General features: G+C 41.1%; 1 protein-coding gene across 4 annotated transcripts in view; it reads right to left on the bottom strand.

The window, feature by feature from the left end:
- Window positions 1-235: 235 nt before the first annotated feature.
- lamb2 (laminin, beta 2 (laminin S)) overlaps window positions 236-24,149 on the bottom strand; it is a 71,879-nt gene continuing 47,965 nt past the window's right edge. For 3 of the 4 annotated variants that reach the window (XM_061780818.1, XM_061780817.1, XM_061780820.1), the window contains 20 exons: window positions 23,553-23,685; window positions 23,269-23,461; window positions 22,000-22,143; window positions 17,124-17,355; window positions 16,337-16,506; window positions 16,036-16,071; window positions 14,099-14,323; window positions 13,784-14,001; window positions 13,104-13,200; window positions 11,984-12,165; window positions 11,706-11,896; window positions 10,757-10,941; window positions 9,783-10,024; window positions 8,743-8,946; window positions 6,170-6,314; window positions 5,888-6,095; window positions 4,630-4,771; window positions 1,472-1,648; window positions 1,235-1,394; window positions 236-958 (listed from right to left, as the gene is read on the bottom strand). In XM_061780818.1, coding sequence (XP_061636802.1) covers window positions 822-958; window positions 1,235-1,394; window positions 1,472-1,648; window positions 4,630-4,771; window positions 5,888-6,095; window positions 6,170-6,314; window positions 8,743-8,946; window positions 9,783-10,024; window positions 10,757-10,941; window positions 11,706-11,896; window positions 11,984-12,165; window positions 13,104-13,200; window positions 13,784-14,001; window positions 14,099-14,323; window positions 16,036-16,071; window positions 16,337-16,506; window positions 17,124-17,355; window positions 22,000-22,143; window positions 23,269-23,461; window positions 23,553-23,685 — 3,421 coding nt within the window. In that variant the 3' untranslated portion in view covers window positions 236-821. The remainder of the gene's footprint in view (window positions 959-1,234; window positions 1,395-1,471; window positions 1,649-4,629; window positions 4,772-5,887; window positions 6,096-6,169; window positions 6,315-8,742; window positions 8,947-9,782; window positions 10,025-10,756; window positions 10,942-11,705; window positions 11,897-11,983; window positions 12,166-13,103; window positions 13,201-13,783; window positions 14,002-14,098; window positions 14,324-16,035; window positions 16,072-16,336; window positions 16,507-17,123; window positions 17,356-21,999; window positions 22,144-23,268; window positions 23,462-23,552; window positions 23,686-24,149) is intronic. The other variant, XM_061780819.1, reaches the window with a different exon arrangement.

Genomic DNA, 24,149 nt, shown 5'->3' with positions numbered 1-24,149 from the left:
AGTATATGTTGAAGTGGTCTTTGCGTAAAAAGTTTGAGAATGGTAGAATGAATGGGTCAGTCGTGATGGATACATATTGGTCGTAGTAGTGCGCAAAAGTTTGTAAGAATTCAAACATGCACATTTGGTAACAACTACTGTATATTAATGTATGTGTACATATTGACATGGATATGTAACCCAAATATTACTATGCAACATTTGGAAATAATATTCAAAGCAAAACAATACAATACATATTTCCAACCTTTATTCACAAAATTAAGGCACTGTAATACATTATTATTTTGACTTTTATGTTCTCGGCTTTTGTGTCACATTTTGTAAAGCATGAATTTAGGAGAATTAAGTTGTACGTTGTGTGGCAAGTAACTTCTGAAGGGTTGATTACAATAATGCATGTTTGAGGCTTTCCTTATTAGCGTCTTTACCAAAAAAAGGGGCTTGAAATGCGGTTTTGATTTAATCAGTTCAAAACTTATACACCGAGTGTGTACAGGTTAAATGAGTTGAGTACAGATCAGAGCAAACTGCCACTTTATTTAACCCGCTGCCTCGAAATGAATAACAAAAAAATAAAAAATAAATGTAACAAAAAAAAAAGTAACATTGTATCTCATATCTTTGGATTATTGACATTTGTGATTAAAATTATACACACATTTTTGATATTCAATACACACATTTACAATCATACAATTTCCGATGTTTTTTTTTCTTTAAATACTGAAAACCCACAACTTCCACACATTAAGCATTCCTCGGTAAAAGGTATGTTCCCCCCATGTCAAGCAGTGTGCAGAATAGTAAGGTGGAGGCTACTACTGGCACGTGTTATATATTTGGATCTGTTTGTTGATGTCATTGAGGATGGCTCTCATCTTGTCTTCCAAGCCATCCAGCTGACGAGCTTTCCCTTCCAACCTTCTCTCATTCTCCTCATAGTTTTTCTCCAGCTCTGTGGGAGTCAAAGATTTCAGCGGAAACCAACAAATATATTCAGTAATTTTTTTTAACAGTAAAATTCCATCCATTCATTTTCTATAGCATTTGTCCTCATTAGGGTTGCGAGTCCGCTGGAGCCTATCCCAGCTGACTTTTGGGTGAGAGGCAGGGTACACCCTGGACTGGTCGCTAGCCAATCACAGACAACAAAATTACCCACCTAAATTTGATTATAGCAGTCTGAGTCAATGATTTATTCAAATATTTTTCCTAGCACACAAAAAAGTACCTGCTAGTCTCTGCAACTTGTTCTGGGCATCTTGCAGTAGTTGTTTCGCTTCATCCCTAAGACTCTCTGCCTTCGTCTTGGCATCTTGTACAGCTTTGGCCTTAGTGGCAACGCGCTGCTTCACCTCATGGTACTTATCGGTCAACTGTCCGTCTAGAATCTGAGCATTAGAAGGAAAGAGTGTATGTGTCAGTAATGAGGCAACATTTGCCCATACAGAGTCATAAGCACATGTACCTGCTTGGCTTCGTTCGCTTTGTCTCGTGCCATGGTGGCTGTCTCTTCAGCCCGGGCTGCTGCCATGCTGTTGTTAGCGCGTTTGGTCTTCAGCACATTGATCTCTCGACCCAGCGTGCCCAGACGGTCCATAGCCTCTCTCAGTTGCCTCTCACCGTTAGATGTCTCTGACTCTATCTATGGAGTTCACACACAAGAAACAATTTCAAATCAGCCCACAGGTCCTACTGTATCTATATGTTACAATGGCAATGTGTTTACAATTCTGACACCAAATTAAGACAATTAAAAACCAAGGTAGTGAAAAGTAGCCTTACATACATGATTAACACAAATCCACCCATCCATCCATTTTCTATCCTGCTTATCAAACAAAAACAAATTGTTCAAATACGTGTTCGCATATTATTGCGTTATAGTGCATGTGGTAGGAGTACAACTGTTTAAAAAAAATTATATGGTCTCTTTTTTACAGATTTTCACATTTATGGGCGAGTGTGGAACATATTCCCTGGTATAAACACGGGTTGACCGTATATTTTGTTTTATTATGCAGTACAGTGGTTTACTTCTTTATAGGTGTATTACAGTGAGGCATATTAATAAATATAAGAGTATTATTGTACAGTTAAAGTGAAAATAAATGTCTTCAAAATTTGACACCACAGAGAAGAGTGTTGTAAACAGCTCTGCCAAATTTTAATGATTTTAAAAAATGCAGATGCTTCAAAATTATGAAAAATCAAGCCGGCGTATCTGCTTTCCAATGTTGTGGGCATGTCCGCGAAATGCATGAAACCACGCCTCGCTGAAAAATGGATGTTGCTTCGTCTAGGATCTTTCTGATGCCTACACATTTGGCTGCAAAATACATCTGCTTAAAGCCTCCAATGGCTGAAATGTATTCCCCCAGGTCGTCACAGGGCTTTCCAGGCTGCTAGGAGAGGCTCTAGCCATCAGCTAGCTTGCAAGCTAACAGGCTTGGGCCTCTTAACAATACCTAAGTAACTCACAATTGCGCTGAATAACCATTGATGCGTACGAAGACAGTCAAGTTCTTGTACGTAGTGGGGGAGTGGGAGACTCATGCCTGAGGCCGAAGTGCGTCACTGACCAACGTTTTAGCCACGCCTAAGAAAATGAGGAAACCTGAAATGGTGAAAAACAGTTTACACTGTGGGCTTTATTTCGTAGAGACTGCATCTGTGGTGGTAAGCAAATGCTGGCAGATTCTGATTTTCATGCAAGTTCGAGGCTCGCTGAGTGTGTTTGCCAATTTGGCAGACCAATTTGCGCCAGGCTGGGCGTTCCAGCGCAGCAGAGGGAATGTCCTTTGAATTGTGCCTGGCAGAGTGACAATTTGGTGGCAGAAAGCTGATCTAAATTTACATCTCTTCAGACCATGTCTAACTGCCGGCAAGAGCGTTTGTCTAATGCGATTTTAGAGTCAATTTGATTGTGGCACAGGGAAACAGACACTGAGCTACGCGGACATATTTAAGTGGCCAGCGGTTAACCCCGATTCATTCTGTATACTCGCTCGCATTGTCTGTTGCCACACCGGCCACAGCAGTGACAATGTGCATGGATCACTGCCTTTACGCATCGTCCTCTTGTGTCTGCGTTGAGACGTTGTCAGTTGCACCACATTTCAAGGGAATGAGAACCGCTTTCATTGGTGCTGAATAAAGTCAGCTTAATAAATAAATAAGTCAGCTTAATAAATAAATAAAGTCAAATTTCATCCATGGCAGAGTTCCAAGTTGAAAACCACTGCTGACCAAAAAGAACAAAGTCTTGTCTTACTTTTGTACACAAAAAACAAACAAACAAACATCAATGATTCCCAATATTCTATGGACTTATGAGACAAAGGTTGAACTTTTTGGAAGGTGTGTATCTCGTCAAATCTGGCGTAAATGTAACAGCATTTCAGAAGAAAAAAAAACTTCATACGACAGACAAACCTAGTCAGACATGGTTTTGGAGTGGCCTTGTCAAATTCCAGACTTGAATCCAATTGAAATGCTGTGGCATGACCTTAAAAAAGGCCGTTCATGCTCGAAAACCCACCTTGGTTGCTGAATTAAAGGTGCCATATTTTACGAAACCAACTTTTTCGAGTATGTGGGATGTAATATTGGCTCTATTGTGCCTCAATAAACGTGAAATATGAATTAAAATTGTCCACAGATTCCTGAGTTCCAGACATTTTTCTGCCAAGAGGCCTGAAATCAGGTCATTCAAATTTCTGGGTTATCTACGTCACTAGCGAAGATCTCCCCCGACCTCTCTGCTTTCCTGTCAACATAAACATGTGCTCTCACAAGTGGATCTTCTATACAGAGGCAACCAATCAGAGGAAAGGGGGCAGTCTTAGCCCAATATGGACAAAGCGAATACAAAACTTGGTCAAACAAGTAGAAGTACTGAAGGTGTCAGAGTGGATTTTTCTAAATACTCTTATGACAAAACCAGGGTGTTTTTGGAAATGAAATTGACACTTTTATACTAAGTCCATGTTAGAGAGTCACTCTATGGAGGTCTCAATAGCCAAAATATGGGACCTTTAAAACAGTCCTGCACGGAAGAGTGGGCCAAAATATCTCTACAGAGATGTGGAAGACTCATTGCCAGTTATAGATTTCAGTTGTTGCAGTTGATGCTGCTGAAGGTAGCCCAACCAGTTATTTTTTTAAATTACGTTTTCCACACAGGGCCAGGCAGCTTTGAATAGTTTTTTTCCCTAATAAATAAAATCACAATTTAAAAACTGCACTTTATGTTTATTTGGGTTATCTTTGTCTGATATTTACATTTGTTTGATGATCTTGAACAATAAAGTGGGGAAGCTTTCCAAAAAAATAAGAATTTGAGCAGGGGTCAAATGTTTTCCCCACAGTACTGTATTTAGAAACAAATCTCTAAATTCGATTAGGAGGGTCTTTAATAGGCTGTATGATGGCGACAGTTTGAGCCTGGAAATGAAATAATTCACTCAATTCCTATTCCTATTCCTATGGGAAAATGGACTTCAAAGTCAACTAGTGTCATGGAATGGACTGTGTTTGACTTTGGGGGTTCCCCTGTATTAGCATGATGGGGCATTAAAAAAGAAAAAAGGAGACTAAACCAGTGGTCTGGGTACATTTGGTTACCTGTGCCAGGCGGGTCTCAGTGTCATCAATGTCAGCTCTGGCTCTGGCGATGGCCTTCTCTGCAGACGTTTGGGCCGTCTTAGCATCCACCAAGGCCTGCTTCACTGTTTCTGCAGTGGTCTTCACGCCTTCAGCATGATGCCTGTACAGCAGCACATAGAATCCATATGGGACATGACGTTTACGTTTTTATTTCGTTTTTACTTTTCTTTTTCAAATTCAGTTAGTTTTAATTTGTTTTTAAAGCAGGTTTGTTAGTTTTTATTAATTTTTTCCCTTCAAAAATGCTTCATTTTGTTTTAGATTTGATCAGTTTCAGTATAATTTTATTTTATTTTTGTATTTGGGGTATTTGCCGATCGAAGAAGCCGGTCATGCAGTTTCGATCGTTTTCCCAGCCTTGATCTGTTAGTGGAGGCTTCAGTAAGCAAATCCCGGCATCCAGACCGGTCAAGCCCGCAGTTTCCTTTCCTTTTTGCCTCCCTTTTGTTTTCACTTTTTGTGCGTCTTCTTCTTCAACTAAACCTGCCTCCTTTCCTCCTGAGATGCTCAGAGAAAAACCATCCCCAGGGCCAACTGATCTACAACTGAGTAACGCATGGCAGTCGTTGCCAGAGTGTACAAAATTAGTGCCTACTAATTGTGTGGTAAGATACCAACTTCACACACTTTCCAAATTTGTACTAGCTCAACACGCTGTAACCTAGTCACGCTCATTTTTAGTCCAGCAACACACAATGTCCAATTTTTCTTTACATATACCTAGTTTCTTTCGATTCCCATTATTATTATTATTTTATTTTTGTGGTAGAGTCCCTCTGTATGTTACCCCGTAGTTCCCCTTTGAGATTTAATGACATTTTCTATAAAATTCCACTTCCTGTCATGCTTTGTATGTGTTTGAGTTCAATAGTGAAACTGCTGTAATCTAGAACTCGTATTTCCTTCACGCAGCACCCTTCCAAATTACTGAAATTGATCAAGGTTTTTTGTCACTTTTCCTAAATTGCACATATAAAAAGAGACGTGGTTCCCCTTTACGAGATAAATAGTTTCGTTCTAATGTTAAACGTAAATCGAACTAAACCGGAAGTAATGCTGGTGCTCACTTCCAGCGTTTTCTTTGTCCAAAATTAATTACACTTTTATCCAAACCCAATATATGCTACATTATTTATTTTCTTCTCATGTGGATCACTGTGTATGACAGGTGCAATACAAATAAAATTGAGGTGATTAATTGACCAATGATAAATACCTTTCCCTCTTGGCATCCAGCAGTAGTTTTTCTGCCTTACGGACATCATCCTGTGTCTGTGCCAGGATGGCATCTACATTGGAAAGGCTGCGGACGCGTTCTTTGATTTCGTCTACGAGATGTCTGATCTGGAGAGGGGAAGCAGGGATGGATAACTCCAGCACACGGTTCGCCACGGCCTCAATATGGTCAGGGTCTGCCCCTTCCTCTGAACGAAAGACACAAGACATGTTGTTAAGTTAAGAAGTCATTATCATAACGTCATTAATCTAGCAGACTCACGCATGAGGAAGTCCCTGATCTGTTTGATGAGGTCTCGCAAGTCGTTGTTGGAGCGCTCCACTTTGTTCTTGGTGCTTTTGGCTTTGTCGAGAGCTGCTCGGGCTTTATCCTTGGCCTCCTCTGCCTTGGTTTTAGCCTCTGCCACCTCACCAAAACAACACACCCTCTTAAAACTGCAGTAATAATTCATCTGCATTTGCTGTCTTCCATTCAATGAACAATGTGTGTGGGTTTGTTAAAGGGCCCATATTTTGGCTATTTAAACATCGACAGTGACTCCCTAACATGGATTTACTATAAAAGTGTCATACTTTTTTTTTTTTTCTCTTCATACAAGTGTCCAGAAGAGGCCCCTCTGACAGGGTACTTCTGTTTGACCCAGTTTTGTATCCACTTTGTCCACATTTGGCTAAGACCACCCCCTTTCCTCTGATTGGTTGCCTCAGTGTAGACCCAACCCTCACTACATTTGAGAACACACGTGTTTGTTATATTGACAGCGCTGGCTCAGGGGCGGAGAGGTAGGCGGAGATCTTTGCTCGTGATTTACAGTAGATTAAGTCGAGAAATTCGAATGACCTGATTTCAGGCCTCTCAGCAGAAAAAGAGTCTGGAACTCAGGAATGTGTGGATGATTTTTATTCTTATTTCACATGTTTACTGAGGCACCATAGAGACAATACTACATCCCAAATACTAGAAAAGTTGGTTTGGTGAAATATGGAGCCTTTAAAGACCATGGATTTTAATTTAATATAATTGAAAAAGATAATTTATTATATTTATTATAATCCCTCAAGGGGAAATCAAACTCACACTGCAGGTTAATTTTTGTGTTGCACACCACATAGAGAACCAGATCACACACATGAACCTTTCGGCTCCCAAGGCCAATCCATACAGATGAGCTACTGCCCTACCACTAGTGACCAACTATCCAAACCAATATTTAATTTCTGTCAAGTTGTTTTTTTTTTTTTTTTTTAAATCACATTAAACTTAACAACCTTAACAGTTATTTAAGAGCCCTTTAAAAGTAAACTGAAAATGGCATTTGTCGGTTTCCCTCACATTTTTGTCTCGAATTGAAACTTGCTTATCATGAGTAGATATACTTACACTGTTATAGTTATACCCCATTAAATGTCAGAGGACAAAGATGTTATGGGTTCAGTTAAAATTCATATTTGCATTGTTTATATGTTATGTCATACAGGCATGTCACTTCCAGCAAGTGGTCAACTATAGTTTAGCTAAAAATGTGGTTTTTATTACACGTAATGTTGTTTTTATTACATGTATTGAGCACTCCCCAAACATACCCAAAGCTCAACAACCCGGAAGTGACGTTGCAATTGCCAAACACAGTGTGCGACACTCTATACGTAATGGCGAGCAACGTGTTGGAATATGAGGAGGAGGAGGATTTCGACGTACAGGAGCACCCAAATGAACTTGGCATCGTCAAACCGTACGTTTGAGCCGATCGGGAGGTTGGAACCTGACAGTGACGATGACGAGCAGCCAAGTAGCAGTTGTGCAACAGAAAAAGAGAGTGGCCAGAAATATTGGCACCCCCAGGGGTGCCAATATGTTTGAGCACGACTATATGTATTATATATTCATATATGTTTCAGTGGCACAGCACAAGCTTTTACATAGTATGCAGTATTCCTATATATTGTCTCCCCCTCGCTTGAGTAGCTTTATAACACGCCGCACAGAAAGTCTTTGCCGTGTCTGTTGGCTTGTAATATAGGCAAAAGTACAGACGACGGTACTGAAAATTACTGCCTGGGTCTTTTTTTCCTACTGCCCATTGCATCATAACCATAATAGAGTCGTAGGTATATACAAGGAAATCGTCACCTGTTGTCTGCACCGCTTCGCCGCTGCACCATGGCGGCTGCGAGATTTAGTTCTCTTGCTGGTCCCGATGCCCGTAGGAAAAATAGTTGGCACCGCAAATCCGGTTTCAGCCTCTGCCTAACTACACCTGTGTATCCAATGCTTTCTGCTAAGTCTTTCTCAAAACACGCCGGTTCGACGTGATCGGCACAGAGTTTGCAATTCTTGCTAGGCACCCACAGCTGACCATGTTTCTTCCCCTGTCGAATGACTTTCCCTAGCCACTGGTCACTTATTCCTTTTTCACTTGGAAAGCCAACGAAACTCCTGCCACTGGCTGAACCATTTGTACAACCAAATGCCACACAATAAACCATCGTGACATCGCTAAATCATACGACACCAAATATACAAGGATGGGAACAACAGGATGGCCGAATGAACAAACTGTTTGGTTCGAGTTACGTCACAGTGCCGGACAGAGCCGAAGACTGGAAGGCCCTAGATGCAAAAAGCATTCTGGATCATATTTATCGATTTAACTGCTGTATATCTGCTATATAATCACTTTGAAATGGCAGATGTGGTTTGTAAAGGGGTTCTAGAGTTATCAAGATAATTTTTAACATCTTTGTCCTTCGACCTTTAAACAATTCACCATATACTTTTCCAGAATCCAGTTGGCTGGCACTGTGATTACAACTATAAGTATAGTGCTTCCGTACCTTGGTAACAAGTCCCTCTACTTCTCCCATGGCTTTGTTGAGCTGCTTCTCGGCATGCTTGGCTCTCTCCAAAGCATTATCAGCTGCTGCTACAGCACCGTTACAGTTCAGCCCTCCGCAGTGACGGTTCCCCTCATCGTCACGGCAACCTGCGCCTCCACAAGGGCTTTCCGCACAGGGCGCATCACCTGTGGCACCGCAAACCTGTTGACAAGTTTATGTCTACTTGTCATTTTCTGGCTACATAAAATTATAGAAAACATTTTCATTACACGCTAGTTGAGTAGATGAAGGGAAAGAGAGATTCCTTTGACGAAATACATTTATCTGTAATACAAAATATATATTTTGGATTAATTATACTATCTATATATACTGTACATAGTAATAAATAGTTACCCATCTGTATCCATCCATCCATTTTCTGAGCCGCTTCTCCTCACTAGGGTCGCGGACGTGCTGGAGCCTATCCCAGCTGTCATCGGGCAGGAGGCGGGGTACACCCTGAACTGGTTGCCAGCCAATCGCAGGGCACATACAAACAAACAACCATTTGCACTCACATTCACACCTATGGGCAATTTAGAGTCTCCAATTCATGCATGTTTTTGGGATGTGGGAGAAAACCCACGCAGTACACGGGGTGAACATGCAAACTCCACACAGGCGGGGCCGGGGATTGAACCCGGGGTCCTCAGAACTGTGAGGCTGACGCTCTAACCAGTCGTCCACCGTGCCGCCCACATCTGTATCATTAATGATTATTAATAATTTAAAAGGCTGAAATCTGATGCTACTAAATGAAAAGAGTAGATAAATACAATTTCATGGAACGATTAGAATTTAGGTTGTAGTGCTTCTGATAGTTTAGGCCAGCAGAGAAGGCCACCACTGCGAATACAAATACAAACAAATACAACAACTACTACTACCCTCATCATATATCTGGTTGATGTAGACTGTAATCATGATTCTTAATTGATAAATAAATCTGTTATATAAATATATACTGTATAATGTAGATGGCAAGCCTATCAGACCTTCTCATTGATCTTCTGCATGTCCAGATCCTGAACTTGGGTCTTGAGTTCTCCCAGCGAGCGCTTGTTGGCGCCATTTTTGCGGTTGAAATCGTCCTTCTTGGCAGAGATGAGGCGCTCGGTGCGACGCCGGGTGTCGGCCGATTGGCTGACTGTACTGGGCCTGTTCACTGTTGATTCATTGGCACGGCGCTCAGCGTCCAAAGACTTGTTGTAAGAGGCACGAATGCTGTCATACGCGCCTGAGAAAAAGGAGATTCAACTTATTCATTGAACTAACTGTAGCAAAACAGTACATTTTGTAAATTAAGGACAATTCTGCATTTAGACTGGGAGGGCAGTACGCAATCAGATCTAATTTTTAGTAACACACATTTTATATTAATAGAGTCCAATGATTTAATGGTGAAATTATGTGGCGGAATAAACTTATCCTATTGGCCTTCAAGTGCTACTTTTAGACTGGTCTTCTGACTGCAGTCTGTCCCTCGTTTGTCATTCCAACAGCCGTGTGGGCGCGGATTTTCTTTTTTAAATTGCCATGTGCGGCCTTTATGATTGAGCCCAAGGAACTATTGAAAAACAACAAGTGGTCTTGCAAACCTGTGCTGTGACCAAGAAAATTCATCCAATAAATTCTATTCAGCTACAGGTACAGTATGTTGCTGTGTCTGATCGATAACTAAAATGTTTCTTTAGTTGTTAAGTTTTATTATAAATCACCAGTGTTTTTTCTTATGTGATTAACAAAATTAGTATTGAGAAAAGTTGCAATGAAAAAAAAACATAGGACAATCAGTGAGAGTATACTTTTCTTGCTATTTAGTGTACCCAAGTGGTTGGCGCATCAACTTAAAAAAAACAAACAAAAAAAACATTTTAAAGTATAAGACAACACGATTTCATACACAACAAGTTTAATATGGAGACATTGGAAGTAAGAAAATAAATTTAGAGTCCTATTACTTGCTCACCTAGGAAATTAGAGTTTTTTAGGATATCGAGCTGGCGATGGAGCTGCTCTGAAGTCAGGTTCAGTTCTCTGGCCTCTCGCTCTAGAGCACTCAGTTCCTTGCTTGCCTCTGAGTTGCTGTCTTGGACGACGGTCAGATCTCCTTCCAGATGGTTCAATGTGTCGGTGGTCTCACCAATCTGAGATCTAAGCAAAAAGACATGAAGTTGTAAATGCATATTGGTCATAAAACGTGTTTTATTCACTTTTTATGAAACATTTACAATGAGGAAAAAAAAGCACAAGTACAAGGAATGTGGATTAAAATTCCACTTAATCTGGTTTCTGAATGTGGGATTTTTTTATTTTTTACACTCGAGTATCAAGAATTATACAGTTAGGTCTAGAAGTATTTGGACAATCTGATTTTTCCTTTATGCACCACCATAATGGATTTGACATGACACTATCAAGATGCAATCAAAATTACTATTATGAAGAAATGCTGAGAAGTTGCGCAGCTTGCAAGCACACAACATTGTGGTGCGTGTCTATTGGAAGGCCAATTGTCCACATAACATCCACATAATGTAAGATTGTTGATCATTGATACTGCGTAGGGATCTTTATGACAATGTGCGGTAAGACTTCTACTTTAATTCATCTGAGAGACTGTTTCCACACACTTAATTTCATTTTATTTCACTATAGTATGTCTGTGTGTGAACAACAGCATCAGTGAACTGAGATAATAAGTGTTACTACCCGTTTTTTTCCTGATGGACAATAGGTTGAAGGAAGCGTTTCTTTGAGTGTGGAGGATGTAACCAGCTACTATTTGGGGTATTTCAAAAGGGATGGCCACTATTGTAGGCAATATTTTTTTTTTTTTTTTTTTGCCGTCACACATTAATGCCCAGAGCTGTATGTGTATGCATTAAACTACGCAAGAGATTTAAAGAAAATTGTACCGAAGCTGTTCAATCAGCTCCATCAGCGTGCTAATGGCTGCAGCAGTGAGGTTACGTGAGTTGACGATGCCCTGAGCTTGGGCCAGTTTCTCCTCAAGATCCCTGAAAGCCTTCTCATAGGCCCCAGTAAGGCCAGTGGTCTGAATGTCATGGGCACGCTCTGCCAAAGCCCTGGTACGCACCGCCAGGTCCTGGTATAAGACATTTTTGCTCCATTGGTAATTTTACATTTCATTTTGGGTGACCTAACTGTAAACGTCATAAAGAAGACCCTACACCTGGACAATGCGGTCCCAGTCCCCAAAGCACTGATGGCAGGGCTGGCAGTTGGGGAAGAGACCAGAGAAACCTCGGGCACACTGGTCACATCGGACACCAGACACCCCCTGCTGGCATACACAGTGACCTGTAACACGGTTGCACTGAGACGTCTCAATGCCTCGCCAGTCGCAGTCACAAGCTAGAAGAAGGGCAGAGCAGAGGGTAGGAAGTAAATATGGAATAGCAGACACCTAAAACTAAAAGAGGCTTGCACATTTATACATCATGCTTTTTATGTTATAGAGACATAAATGCAAATATGTTGTTGTTTTCTATACTGGGCACTGATAACTTTATTTACCCAGGTACAGTAAACACAAGCCATATACAATTGATGACACATTAGGTTTGACTAAGAAAACAAGCTACCTGACATAAAGTACATGTACATTGTAGACAACCAAAATTTATCCCACCCGGCATCCTCAAATTGTTTTTTGTTGTGTTATTATATGGCACGTTTTACAAAAAGGACACAAAGTGCTTTACATTGTTAAAATACACACACACTGACGGTATATATGATATACACACACACACACACGCGGGTTCCCCGCATATTCGAGATCCACAACTCACAGATTCACATAGTTTTGGAATCCTATCCTAGTTTATTCACTGACAAAACACACCCTTTCACCGTTTTGTGCTTAGGCCAAAGCAATGGAAGTATTGTTTTGCCGCCATCTTCTCGCATTTTGATGCTAAGGAACTATATTGAAGTGAGTTAAGGAGCTTCTTTTAGACAAAAGTAGTGCTTTGCCGCCATGTTGTGCCATCTATAGGAGATAAATATGACATAAAATAAAAAATTAATTAATTAAGGTGGGATGCCAATTACTACCATCTTGAGAGTTTAAATACTGTTACCAAATCACAGTGGCCTGCGTTCTGTGCATAAAAAAAATCTCTGCGACTGCAGGGGACCATGGTGATGAATACAATGCATCCCCTGGGTGTCCCCCTCCAGTGGCGAGCTATACTAATTGATAACTTATAATGCCATAAGCGACATCCAATTGTGTAAACTTATTACTTTTAACAAAAGGAATGTAGAACTTTTGCTAAGTGTCTAACCTCTGCACTGTGTCCGAGGGTCTCCCCAGTAGTTCTCCTGACAGTCTGTGCAGGTCTTGCCACCAAATCCATCACGGCACTGACACTGTCCAGTAAACTGTGCAACACAAAAGTGGACAAGGAGGACAGTTGTTTATTGTCCTCCATATGGAAGTGTACACATTTTTAGATAGCGTGGATAACTAACGCATTCTGATACAAATAAAATTCCCAGTAATCAATTTTTACAATTACCGTATGTATGGTGTTTATGATAAACGAAGACACCGAGTATGATAGCTGAACCCCACACGGAGTCCCTAAGTGTTTTTATGGGTTTTTTTTGGAGGGGGGGTGATTACATTTTATTATTAACATTTTTTACCTTTGAAAATTAAGGATGTAAAAAAAAAAACAGATACATGAGGCCCATCTGTGGCATGACCTTCGTGATTCCTCGTTCAAATTCACACACACTCGCTGTTGGTCCTTCGAGGGTCCACTGTACACCACAAATAAGTACATAATCAGAATCCAATGGCACTGGGGGTCTGGTGCCTTGATCAAGGGTAGTGCTCAGAACAGTCCCACATTTTATATTTTGTATCCCCAAACCGTTCTGCTTTTTGGTTAAAAACGTATCTTGAACTCAAGTCAAACTGACAATGTGCTGCATTGTTTAGTTCGTGTACTGTATTTACCTCGTTACACGTTGAAGTGACTGAGTTGTGGGGGTCACAACCGCAGGGTTCACAGCCTTTGCCACTAGCCAGGTTCCAGTGTCCAGGGGAGCAGTGATCACATGTCAGACCGATAACGTTTGGTAAACATTGGCACTGGCCTGTATTCCGCTGGCACACGCAGTCCTCACGCTCCATACACTGGCTACGCTCCGTACCCAGGAAGTTACAAATACATTCTAAAGTGGGCATGGGGGAGATACAAGCATATTTAAAAAAAAAACTGTTAGGGCAGCAGGAAAGCTACCGGTACATTTTGGTCAAAAAGTGAATTACTCCTGCAGTTGCGCATTGAAGCGTCCCCGAAATAGCCGCTTTTGCAGATGCCACAGTTGGGTCCTTCTGTGTTGTAAAGGCATTTTCTGCACTCTCCGATCCACCGGTCGCACGCATCAATGTCGGACATATCTATGTTGTTGTTGCACTGGCACAGCTGGCACCGCCCCCCTGGCTGAGAGGGGTTGCCATAGTAACCCGGAGCACATTCCTCACATCGGGTACCTAAATTGAGCGAAAATGGAGATGTAACAGACCTTTAGTAATCACAATTCTAGTATCCAAAATAATACTTGATAATGAAGGCTTTTGCAAAAGTTTCATTAGTGTCTGTATGTATCAAAAAAGCTAACACTCATACCTCCGCCTAATCGCAGGTCGCATTTCACAAATTTTAGCCTGGGCTGTTAGTGGATGAGTCTTCGCTAAACGTGCGTATACATCAAATCAAATTCATTTTTAAGGGTAATTTTGTAAAAATTGGTTTAAAGTGATAGCAAAGCATTTTGGGATCATAGTCTGTGGTATATTTACAGTTTAAACTCCTAATATAGGCAATAATAAACATTTCGCGTTTTTTTTACTATTTGCAGCAGGGCTTGCTCTTTCGTCACTGCAGGGGTTTACTGTACATCCAATTTCAGGAATCATGGTGTAAGGCTGAAAAACACATTCAGTCTGATGGCGAATCTAGTCAGCATAGCAAAAACATCTGTAACAAATCTCTAAAACTTATTTAAGGTCTACACTGCATGGTATTTTGTGGAGTAAAGGCAGGTAGAAATAAATACAGCAACCACAGCCCCCCCAAAAAAAAAAAAGGGAGTAAGCAACTGATCAACGGACTTGCCAAGATCAGAAGCGTGTCTTTTGGAGAATGCAGTACATACAATTACACTACTTTGACAATTACAGTTAATTTGACTTAACACAATGGAGTTTCATCCTGACATAGCTAGCAAAACCAGTCATTGAATTCTTGCCGAAATGGACAGATCAAGAATAGCACACGGAATGTGAACCTGTTTCATACAGTATACACAAACCAACTCTGTTGCGACACAGTACTCAGTACACACTAATCTCTGTGGACTCGTGCTACGCACCTCAATTGTGCACAACACTGTGGTGCCTAACTGACAAAAATACCTGACATATTTGAGTCTGGTAGGAAGGAGTACAAGAGGAAATTAGAAGGGGGGAATGGGAAGGAGGGGAAAGATAAGAAAAACACTCAATTTCGTAAAGGATAAGAGAAGATGAAAGCTGGACGTGAGTGGGAAAAGAAAAGGCGTATCAGCTCATTTGTTGGTTTTAAAAGCGATTTCTAATGTTATAAATCACAGAGAGGTAAAGATGAAAAGTTCTTCAAACAGAAGCTGACCCAGAGTAGTTGTCAACAATCACAGACTTCTCTCAGAATTTGTTTCTTCACTGAACTTAAAAAACAACTTCTGGTTCAGATCCTTCAGTGGGAAACAGGCAGGCTTGAAAACTATAGAAATGCATGGTCAAAAAGACCAGTAATGTATCCCACGATCAGACATATTACACAAGTTGAGGAACAAATAAATTGTGGTTGTGACAAGCTGGTAAATTATATTCGACATTACCAGGCTTGATTTAAAAAAAAAAAAAGAAAAAAATAATCAACATCTACAGTAATCGGGGTACAATTACCTACAGTACAGTACACGTTGTGGTAAGGCTCGAAAGTGATCTGCTGATTTTTAACAGCAGTGTCTGTAGCACTAAGTAGTGCTAAACACAGCCAATCAAGAAATATCATTTGTGGAGGCAGGTCTGAGCACCTCGGAAAGTAAGGGTGCTAAAGCCATGCATGCATGGGCAGAACTGGTGGAAAATAAAGAAAGACTTGTGGTGGTGTGTTGGTTGGTGCTGGGGGGGGGGGGGGGGTCAACTAAATTTTTACTCACGCTTATGAATGGTCAGCCTGAGGAGTTTAACAATCCCTGTACCAGTAATACAGGGGATGAAGGAAACAACAACAGATTAGATATTGAAAGGATTGTACTATAATTGGCCTTCATTTAAAGTTGCTCTGGAGAGAAAGTGGGACCATTGTTGTAAAATGTTAAATCCTGTATTGCTAGCATTTACATTCATGCCACAGTTCTCTTGGGTCACTTTTAGGTTTTAGAAACCCATTAAATGAGTGGTGGACACTGTAAAACATTGAATTAAAAATAAAAACTACTACATATTAGTCACGTTTACCTGTGTTTCCCTGGTTACAGTTGCAGACAATTTGCCGGTTGCGGTTGTCCTGATAACAAGATGCTGCAAAATGACGTCCGCTGGTGGGGCCGTCTGGACATGGGCATGGACGACACCAGGTGCCACTTGTTACGCCCAGAATTGGGTGACCATAGTAACCATTAGCACACCTACAGACACCATGATGTCAATACCAGATGACACACAATGGTCATATCATTAGCTACACACTGCACTTTCTAAGGAGTTCAATTTAAGTCTCTTTGATGTTTTCAATTAGAACTGAGCATTATTATCTTTGTAAAGGGATTCTTTGGGGGGATTATTAAGGGAAATTAAAAACTTTCAATGGGAATTAATGTTCATAAATGGGCAAAAAACAGGACTTTACAAATCTGAAGGTTGGCTATTAATAGGAACCTGAAACATAGTTGGGGAAAATATATTTAGCATAATCCTGACTACAACAACCAGATTTTATGCAGTTACAGTGGTACCTTGATTAACAAATTTTTCAAATTACGAGCTGCTTGGTCCATTTTTTTTTATCGATTTTGCATACATGTCTGCTTAAAGCATAAACTTATACAAAATGTTTACAATTATGATTAAATAAGACACATTTCTCACAATATTCATGACAAATTTCTAATTTGGAATATTTCCAAAATTCTGCAGTTTAATTTAACGGAAATGTTCCAGCCCCTCGCAACGCTACACTCTAGAGTACACGAAATAAAACATAAAGAAATTGTCTGGCGATCCATATTTCAAAGTAAAACATCACCTGTCGCAATTGTCTCCTCCAGTGTTGTCCCTGCAGTTAATACATGCACCGTTCCTCTGGTCACACTCGTCCGCATGGCCGTTGCACTGGCAGGGGCGGCAGTTGGGGAAGCCCCAGTGACCTGCCTGGCATCTGTCGCACTGCTGGCCAAACGCTCCGGGCCGACACTGACACAGCCCTGTGTACTTGTCACACAGCCGAGTGACCGAGCCTTCCACGCTGCAACCGCAGGCTGCACGGAGAGAGGAGGAGGCGGACATCATATAGCACGGGTGGTGAAAGTGGATTGGTTTTGCATTTGAGGACCTCCAAAGTTAACTGAAGTTTGGGATTTTCTGAATGTGCAATAATGAGCGCCAGCAGATGGCGCCCATGTAATGTCACAATCGTCAGCGCTGCACTGTTTATGCTTTATTCTCACAGACAATGGAATCTGGTTGAAAATACAGCCACTAAATAAATCTTTTGTATTTCACAAGTCCTTAGACATTGTTTATAGGGTAAACTATATTTCTTAATTGTTTATTGTCCAAAATATACTGTAGTAAAGCACTTCTTGGCTAAGTGTAAGTATATGTACAGTTAAGCATTTATTCATGCCCTTGTCACATTTTGAGGGAAAGTGCATTTTTAATTGACATTTTGACCAAAAACAGTTACTTTTTCAATTAAGGCATAATTTATGTTCTAAATTTATAGTTGATTACAACGCTTGATGGTGCTACTTACCCGGATACTTTAGAATGGTGCAAAAGACTGCATTTCCTCAAAATTGACAGAGTTAAGATGCCATTCAAAAATGCAAATAATGATGAAAATTGTTAAAATTTTGTTTCTCTCTAATGGATATTCTTTCAATGTTTTGCCACCCCTAACATTTGTTTACCATCCATCCATTTTCTGAGCCGCTAATCCTCACAAGGGTCGCAGGAGTGCTGGAGCCTATCCCAGCTATCATCGGGCAGGAGGCGGGGTACACCCTGAACTGGTTGCTAGCCAATCACAGGGCGCACACAAACAAATAACCATTCGCACACACATTCACACCTACGGGCAATTTAGAGTCGTCAATTAACCTACCATGCCTGTTTTTGGAATGTGGGAGGAAACAGGAGTGCCCGGAGAAAACTCACACAGGCACGAGGAGAACATGCAAACTCCACACAGGCGGGGCCGGGATTTGAACCCCGGTCCTCTGAACTGTGAGGCAGACGCTCTAACCAGTCGACAACCGTGCTGCCCATTTGTTTACCAGACCTGTAAATTTTACAAACATTAATTTGATCCTTTTTAAACAGTCCATGGCTCAGTGTCTAAATGTTTTTTTTTTTAATTTGGCTTTTATCTCTTCAAATAGAAGTTCACTTTAAGTTGAAATTTGACCAGAATACACTATAAATGGATTCCTACTCATTTGAGATTTCAAAATTCCATACTTTTTCCAGACCCTAATTTTCAGAATCCTCGGTTAAAAAAAAATGCAAATAATTTGTGATATTTGAGTAAATAGAATTGTATAGATAAGATTCCTGCGATTGGCTGGCGACCAGTTCAGCGTATACCCCGCTTTTCGCCCAAAGATAGCTGGGATAGGGTCCAGCACGCCCACGACCCTAGTGAGGATAAGTGGTACAGAAAATGGATGGATGGATAATTATGATTCTTTATATGATATTTAATGAACCGATGCGCAGTGGAGCACGGTTGTCTCCGCGAAGTCTATAAATCCCTGATAATTGTATACCTCAAAGGGCATTAACCCGCTTATACCATGGTCACTTGCCAACAAAAATAATTAATGAAACTACCGATTCATAATTTCATGTTTTGTACTCAAAATAGAAAGTTTTAGTTAAACAATTTCTTTTCACTTGAAATGCCTCAGGGCTCGACTATGAAGAGTAATTTCAATTCCATACATTTCTAAGGGAATGTAAATGTTATTTAGTACTGCCGCAAATAGATTTTTTAGTTTGACAATGTTAAATAACAACCAAGGTATGACGATAAAATATTTTTTTATTATTACACATATATTCGGTATATTTCGGTGTGACGGTTGATGCAAGCTCTCAGGCTGGCAACGCTGTACTGTGTCGGTCCTCCTTGGCGGAATAAAATTGTCACAGGGTATCATTGAAAACATCAATGGTGAAGAGTTCAGGTCATATTTGTCAGTTTTTGTGCAAGGAAGTGTCTTGCCGTTTTAATAGACTATTTTGTTGTTTTTTTTCGACATTGACTTCATCTTAGGCCATTAACTCTTTGTGTCGCTTATGTCTCTTTATTTTCCCTTCAATTCCTCAGAAGCATCCCAGTCATCAAAAGTGTTGTAATCACCGAATAAAGGAAACGATTAAATCACTCATTATTGTTTTAAATTCGCTATTTTCTGTCCTCAAAGTACTTCACATCAGAAAATATGACCGTGTCAAGTCGCTATGTTTTCTCGTATAATCAGCTAAGGGTGCTGCTACTGCTGCGCATTAATTTAGAACAATACAGTGGAACCCCGATAAAACTGAACCCGATATAACGGATATGGAATGAAACAGACCATTGGAACTGAACAATGTGTCCAAAAATAGTTTCCGTTTGTCACTTAAAATGACGTTGCCAAAGTCTGTTAGTTCCAGAATTGGCCGCTGTTCTTTACTGGACTGATGCATTTGGGGGTCACAGATATAAAACATTACTCGAGCCAAATTCAAAAGATGTGCCTACGTGCCGGCCATGTTGAATGTGCGATATTAACGTGGCGGCCATGTGACAATGGTTACCGTATATCTATTGTCTATTGTACACAGACAAGAGTGAAAGTGGCATGGCTGGCGTTAATTCTGAGGAGTACAAAACCCAAGTCTTTGGAGTCTGGAACATGCTATTTATTTTGGGGAAAGATTTGTGTCAAAATTATTTCCACAAATATATCAGGGATTTATACGCGGGTTTCAGATTTACAAATATATCCGCGATTTACACATTGTTTTCTGATCCACAAATGATGGAATGCAACCGTGGCCCATGGTTAGGATCATCGCCTGCCACCGTGGGGGACCTAGGTTCAAGACCCCGACTGGACCATCTGCCAACATCCCCCGGACTCACAGCTGTGGTGTCCTTGAGCAAGACACTGATACCCCGAAATGCTCCCCGGCCGCTTCAGCTGCTCCAGTGTGTTCCACTAACGTGTATGTGTTCACTATGATGGGTTAAATGCAGAGAACAAATTTCGTGTACATGCATGCATGTTCATGACAATAAAAGGTGATTCTTCTTCTTCTTCTAATGATGTAAAGCCTAGTATAAACAATTGCTGGGGCGGCTGGCTTGACTTCATCTTTACAGCTGGGGGTGGTTGGACCATAGACTGTTGGATTCCCATTAAAAACGACTTGCAGTCGTCATGGATGGAGGGACAGGCCTTCCCACACGTGTGAATAGTCTCACCTTGTTTGTGTGAATATCTGCGTTACGTTTGTCTCAAAAATAAATCTGCGTGTCCGCTGATCAATAAACGCACTTTCAGCAATTCACAAGCAGAATTTAATATTTAGAAATGACAAATCATGATAAATGCACACGCAGCATTAAAAAATGTGTAAATCGCAAATATATTTGTGGATCTGAAAAACGTATAAATTGCGGCTATATTTGTGTAAATAATTTTGACTAGGAAGCACACTAATTCCTCTCGGCTCATGATTTTATCGGCTCACACCGGCATGGTAAGTTTGGATAAAATCTAAAACCTTTTTACATTTATTTACAATAACTTTGTCCTGTACTGGATGTTGTAGGCCACAAAAAAACCAGACAAAACAATAATCTTGTACTGTACAGTAATATGGGTGCATATGGCCTAAAAAAAAAGACCTTTGATGTAACGGAGAATTGGCTATATCGGACGACCCCGCCCCCGCCCCAATTAGTCCGTTCTATCGAGGTTCCACTGTATCAAGATTTTATTGACAGGAACTACTTGAGATGTTCAAAGATGGAATTTTCTGAGACAATCAGAATCGAGTATTCACAAAGACCATGGTATAATACCGTGTGCTCTCACACAAACATTGTAGCTGTGCTTCTAAGCGCCTTAAAAAAAACACGGATCGATCTATTTATTTTTTTTATTTTTTAAGATATTCATATTTTTTTTTGTTTTAGAAAATAGAGCTGTTGTAACAGTCTTTGAAATGTGAATATTTTTAAGGAAGAATAGATCAAATTTTTTTGCAAACATGTACGAGTCTTTGAATTTAAGGATCCGCCAATCTCGAGTCCCGATCCGATACCTCGACAATGCATGAAAAAAAGAGCGTGCATCCAAATGTTCTCAAATTATTTTTTTGTGGTAGTTTAAATGAAGACTCTAAATTGCCTGTAGGTTAGCTGGAATAGGCTCCAGTATGCCCGCGACCCTAGTGAGGATAAACGGTACAGAAAATGGATGAATGGATAATTTTATGTGTAGCCTTTGTATATAGTTATACATACATACAAAATATATGTGAAGAATATTACAGTAAATAGGCACTATTGCTTTATGACCACAAGCTGTCCCAAAATAATTCACACTTGTTAAACTTCTATTTGAAGTAAAGATCATTCTGAGTCTGATTCTGAACAAGGCAGATTATGTCTGTGTGTCACGCACACAGAGACCTTTGGATTGTTTTGTCACTTTGTGACTTTGAAAATCTCAGAAAATGAATAAAACCAATCTTGCCATACTTTCCATACTTGCGGAGGAACCCTGAATGTAATAAAACACGCTTCGAGGACTAAAACTGGTAAAATCGTACATACTGTAATTACATCGGGACTGTAAGAAAAATACAGCCACGGTTTAAAAAGAACTCATGTCTCTTCTCACCAATGCAGCCCGAGGGTCCAAACCCATAAGTTCCAGGGGCACACTGTTCGCACCGTTGACCAATAACATTGGGTCTGCAGCGACACTGACCCCCGCGGACATCGCACATGGAGCTGATAGATCCCTGGGGGTCGCAGTTGCAAGCTGGAGGGAAACACAGATAAACACAACTTAACTGATGATGGGTCAAGGCTGGTTCAATGCTTGTGAATGTGATGATCATTAACAATGCATGAACGGAGGCTGAGGATAGGTTCACCCTCCCCTACCCAACCCCCATCCAATAAAAACTCAAATAGGTGAATTCACAGGTTTACTGTAATATGATTGTTTTATGACATTTCAATGTGCTTCTTGTTCTTTTCCTTTCGGCTTGTCCCGTTAGGGGTCGCCACAGCATGTCATCCTTTTCCATGTATGCCTATCTCCTGCATCCTCCTCTCTAACACCAACTGCCCTCATGTCTTCCCTCACGACATCCATCAACCTTCTCTTTGGTCTTCCTCTAGCTCTCTTGCCTGGCAGCTCCATCCTCATCATCCTTCTACCAATATACTCACTATCTCTCCTCTGGACGTGTCCAAACCATCGAAGTCTGCTCTCTCTGTCTTTGTCTCCAAAACATCTAACGTTTGGTGTCCCTCCAATGACCTCATTTCTAATCCTATCCAACCTGCTCACTCCTAGAGAGAACCTCAGAATCTTCATTTCCGCCACCTCCAGGTCTGCTTCCTGTTCTCTCTTCAGTGCCACTGTCTCTAATCCGTACATCATGGCTGGCCTCACCACTGTCTTCTAAACTTTACCCTTCATCCTAGCAGAGACTTAAATATGCAATGGAGGCAAAAAACAAAATCACAAAAGGCCATCCATTCATCCATTTTCCATACAGCTTACCCTCACTAGGGTCGCGGACGTGCTGGAGCCTATCCCAGCTGACTCTGGGCGAGAGGCGGGGTACACCCTGAACTGGTGGCCAGCCAATCGCAGGGCACAAATAAACAAACAACCATTCACACTCCCATTCACACCTACGGGCAAGTTAGAGTCTTCAATTAACCTACCATGCATGTTTTGACGATGTGGGAGGAAACCGGAGTACCCGTAGAAAACCCACGCAGGCACAGTGAGAACATGCAAACTCCACACAGGCAAGGCTGGATTTGAACCCAGGTCCTCAGAACTGCGAGGCAGATGTGCTAACCAGTTGTTCACCGTGCCGCCCAATCACAAAATGTTTAGAGTAAAATGTGTGTTTTATTTACTCACACAAAGCCCCGTCGTTAATAACGGCTGACATGCTTGTGATCAGCTTGGCACAGGTCTCACTAATGGATGGGCGGGTCACGCTCTTCGCCCCTTCGTGGCAGCGGTACCGCTCGTAGGTCTGCTTCCTGTTGCTAGAGGCCAGATCCCCGGCGTTAAAGATCTCAATGGAAGAGTGACGAGGCATCAAGGCAATCTGTAGCAAAGAAGCACAGATTTACAAAAGTGACATGAGAAAGATGTGGCTGTATGGAATGAGATGGGAGGAAGGAATGAATTGTCCTCACAGAGTCCACAAGGAGGACAGCGTTGGCCGCTCCGTTAAGGACAGCGTTGGCGTCCTGATAACGCCTGAACTCGAAGCGGACGGTGTATGTAACACCTCTCTCTAAACACACAGGCTGAGGAGGGACCATGAACCTAAGGACATGATTACAAAGAAGAAATCCAATAGTGAGCCCTCTTTAGGGGATATAAAGTTTAGAAAACAGTCAATTCCATGACAATTTTCCCATTGGAAATAACATCCTGTTTCATACTGTTGCCATCATAAAACCTGTATTAACTGTACCTGTTTGTTAAATACCATTATAACGTCCTTTTATACAAAGTCATCATCCCAGATCAGAATACACAATACACAAACTACTATGTATTGAAAATAATTAATTTTACATAGATAAGATAGGCGGCACGGTGGCCGACTGGTTAGCGCGTCTGCCTCACAGTTCTGAGGACCGGGGTTCAATCCCCAGCACCGCCTGTGTGGAGTTTGCATGTTCTCCCCGTGCTTGCGCGGGTTTTCTCCGGGCACTCCGGTTTCCTCCCACATCCCAAAAACATGCATGGTAGGTTAATTGACAACTCTAAATTGCCCGTAGATG

Source organism: Phyllopteryx taeniolatus, chromosome 1 (genome assembly GCF_024500385.1).
Source record: "Phyllopteryx taeniolatus isolate TA_2022b chromosome 1, UOR_Ptae_1.2, whole genome shotgun sequence".
Taxonomy (NCBI): Eukaryota; Metazoa; Chordata; class Actinopteri; order Syngnathiformes; family Syngnathidae; genus Phyllopteryx; species Phyllopteryx taeniolatus.
The sequence above is the reverse complement of the archived record's forward strand: the minus strand, read 5'-3'. Positions and strand labels throughout refer to the sequence as shown.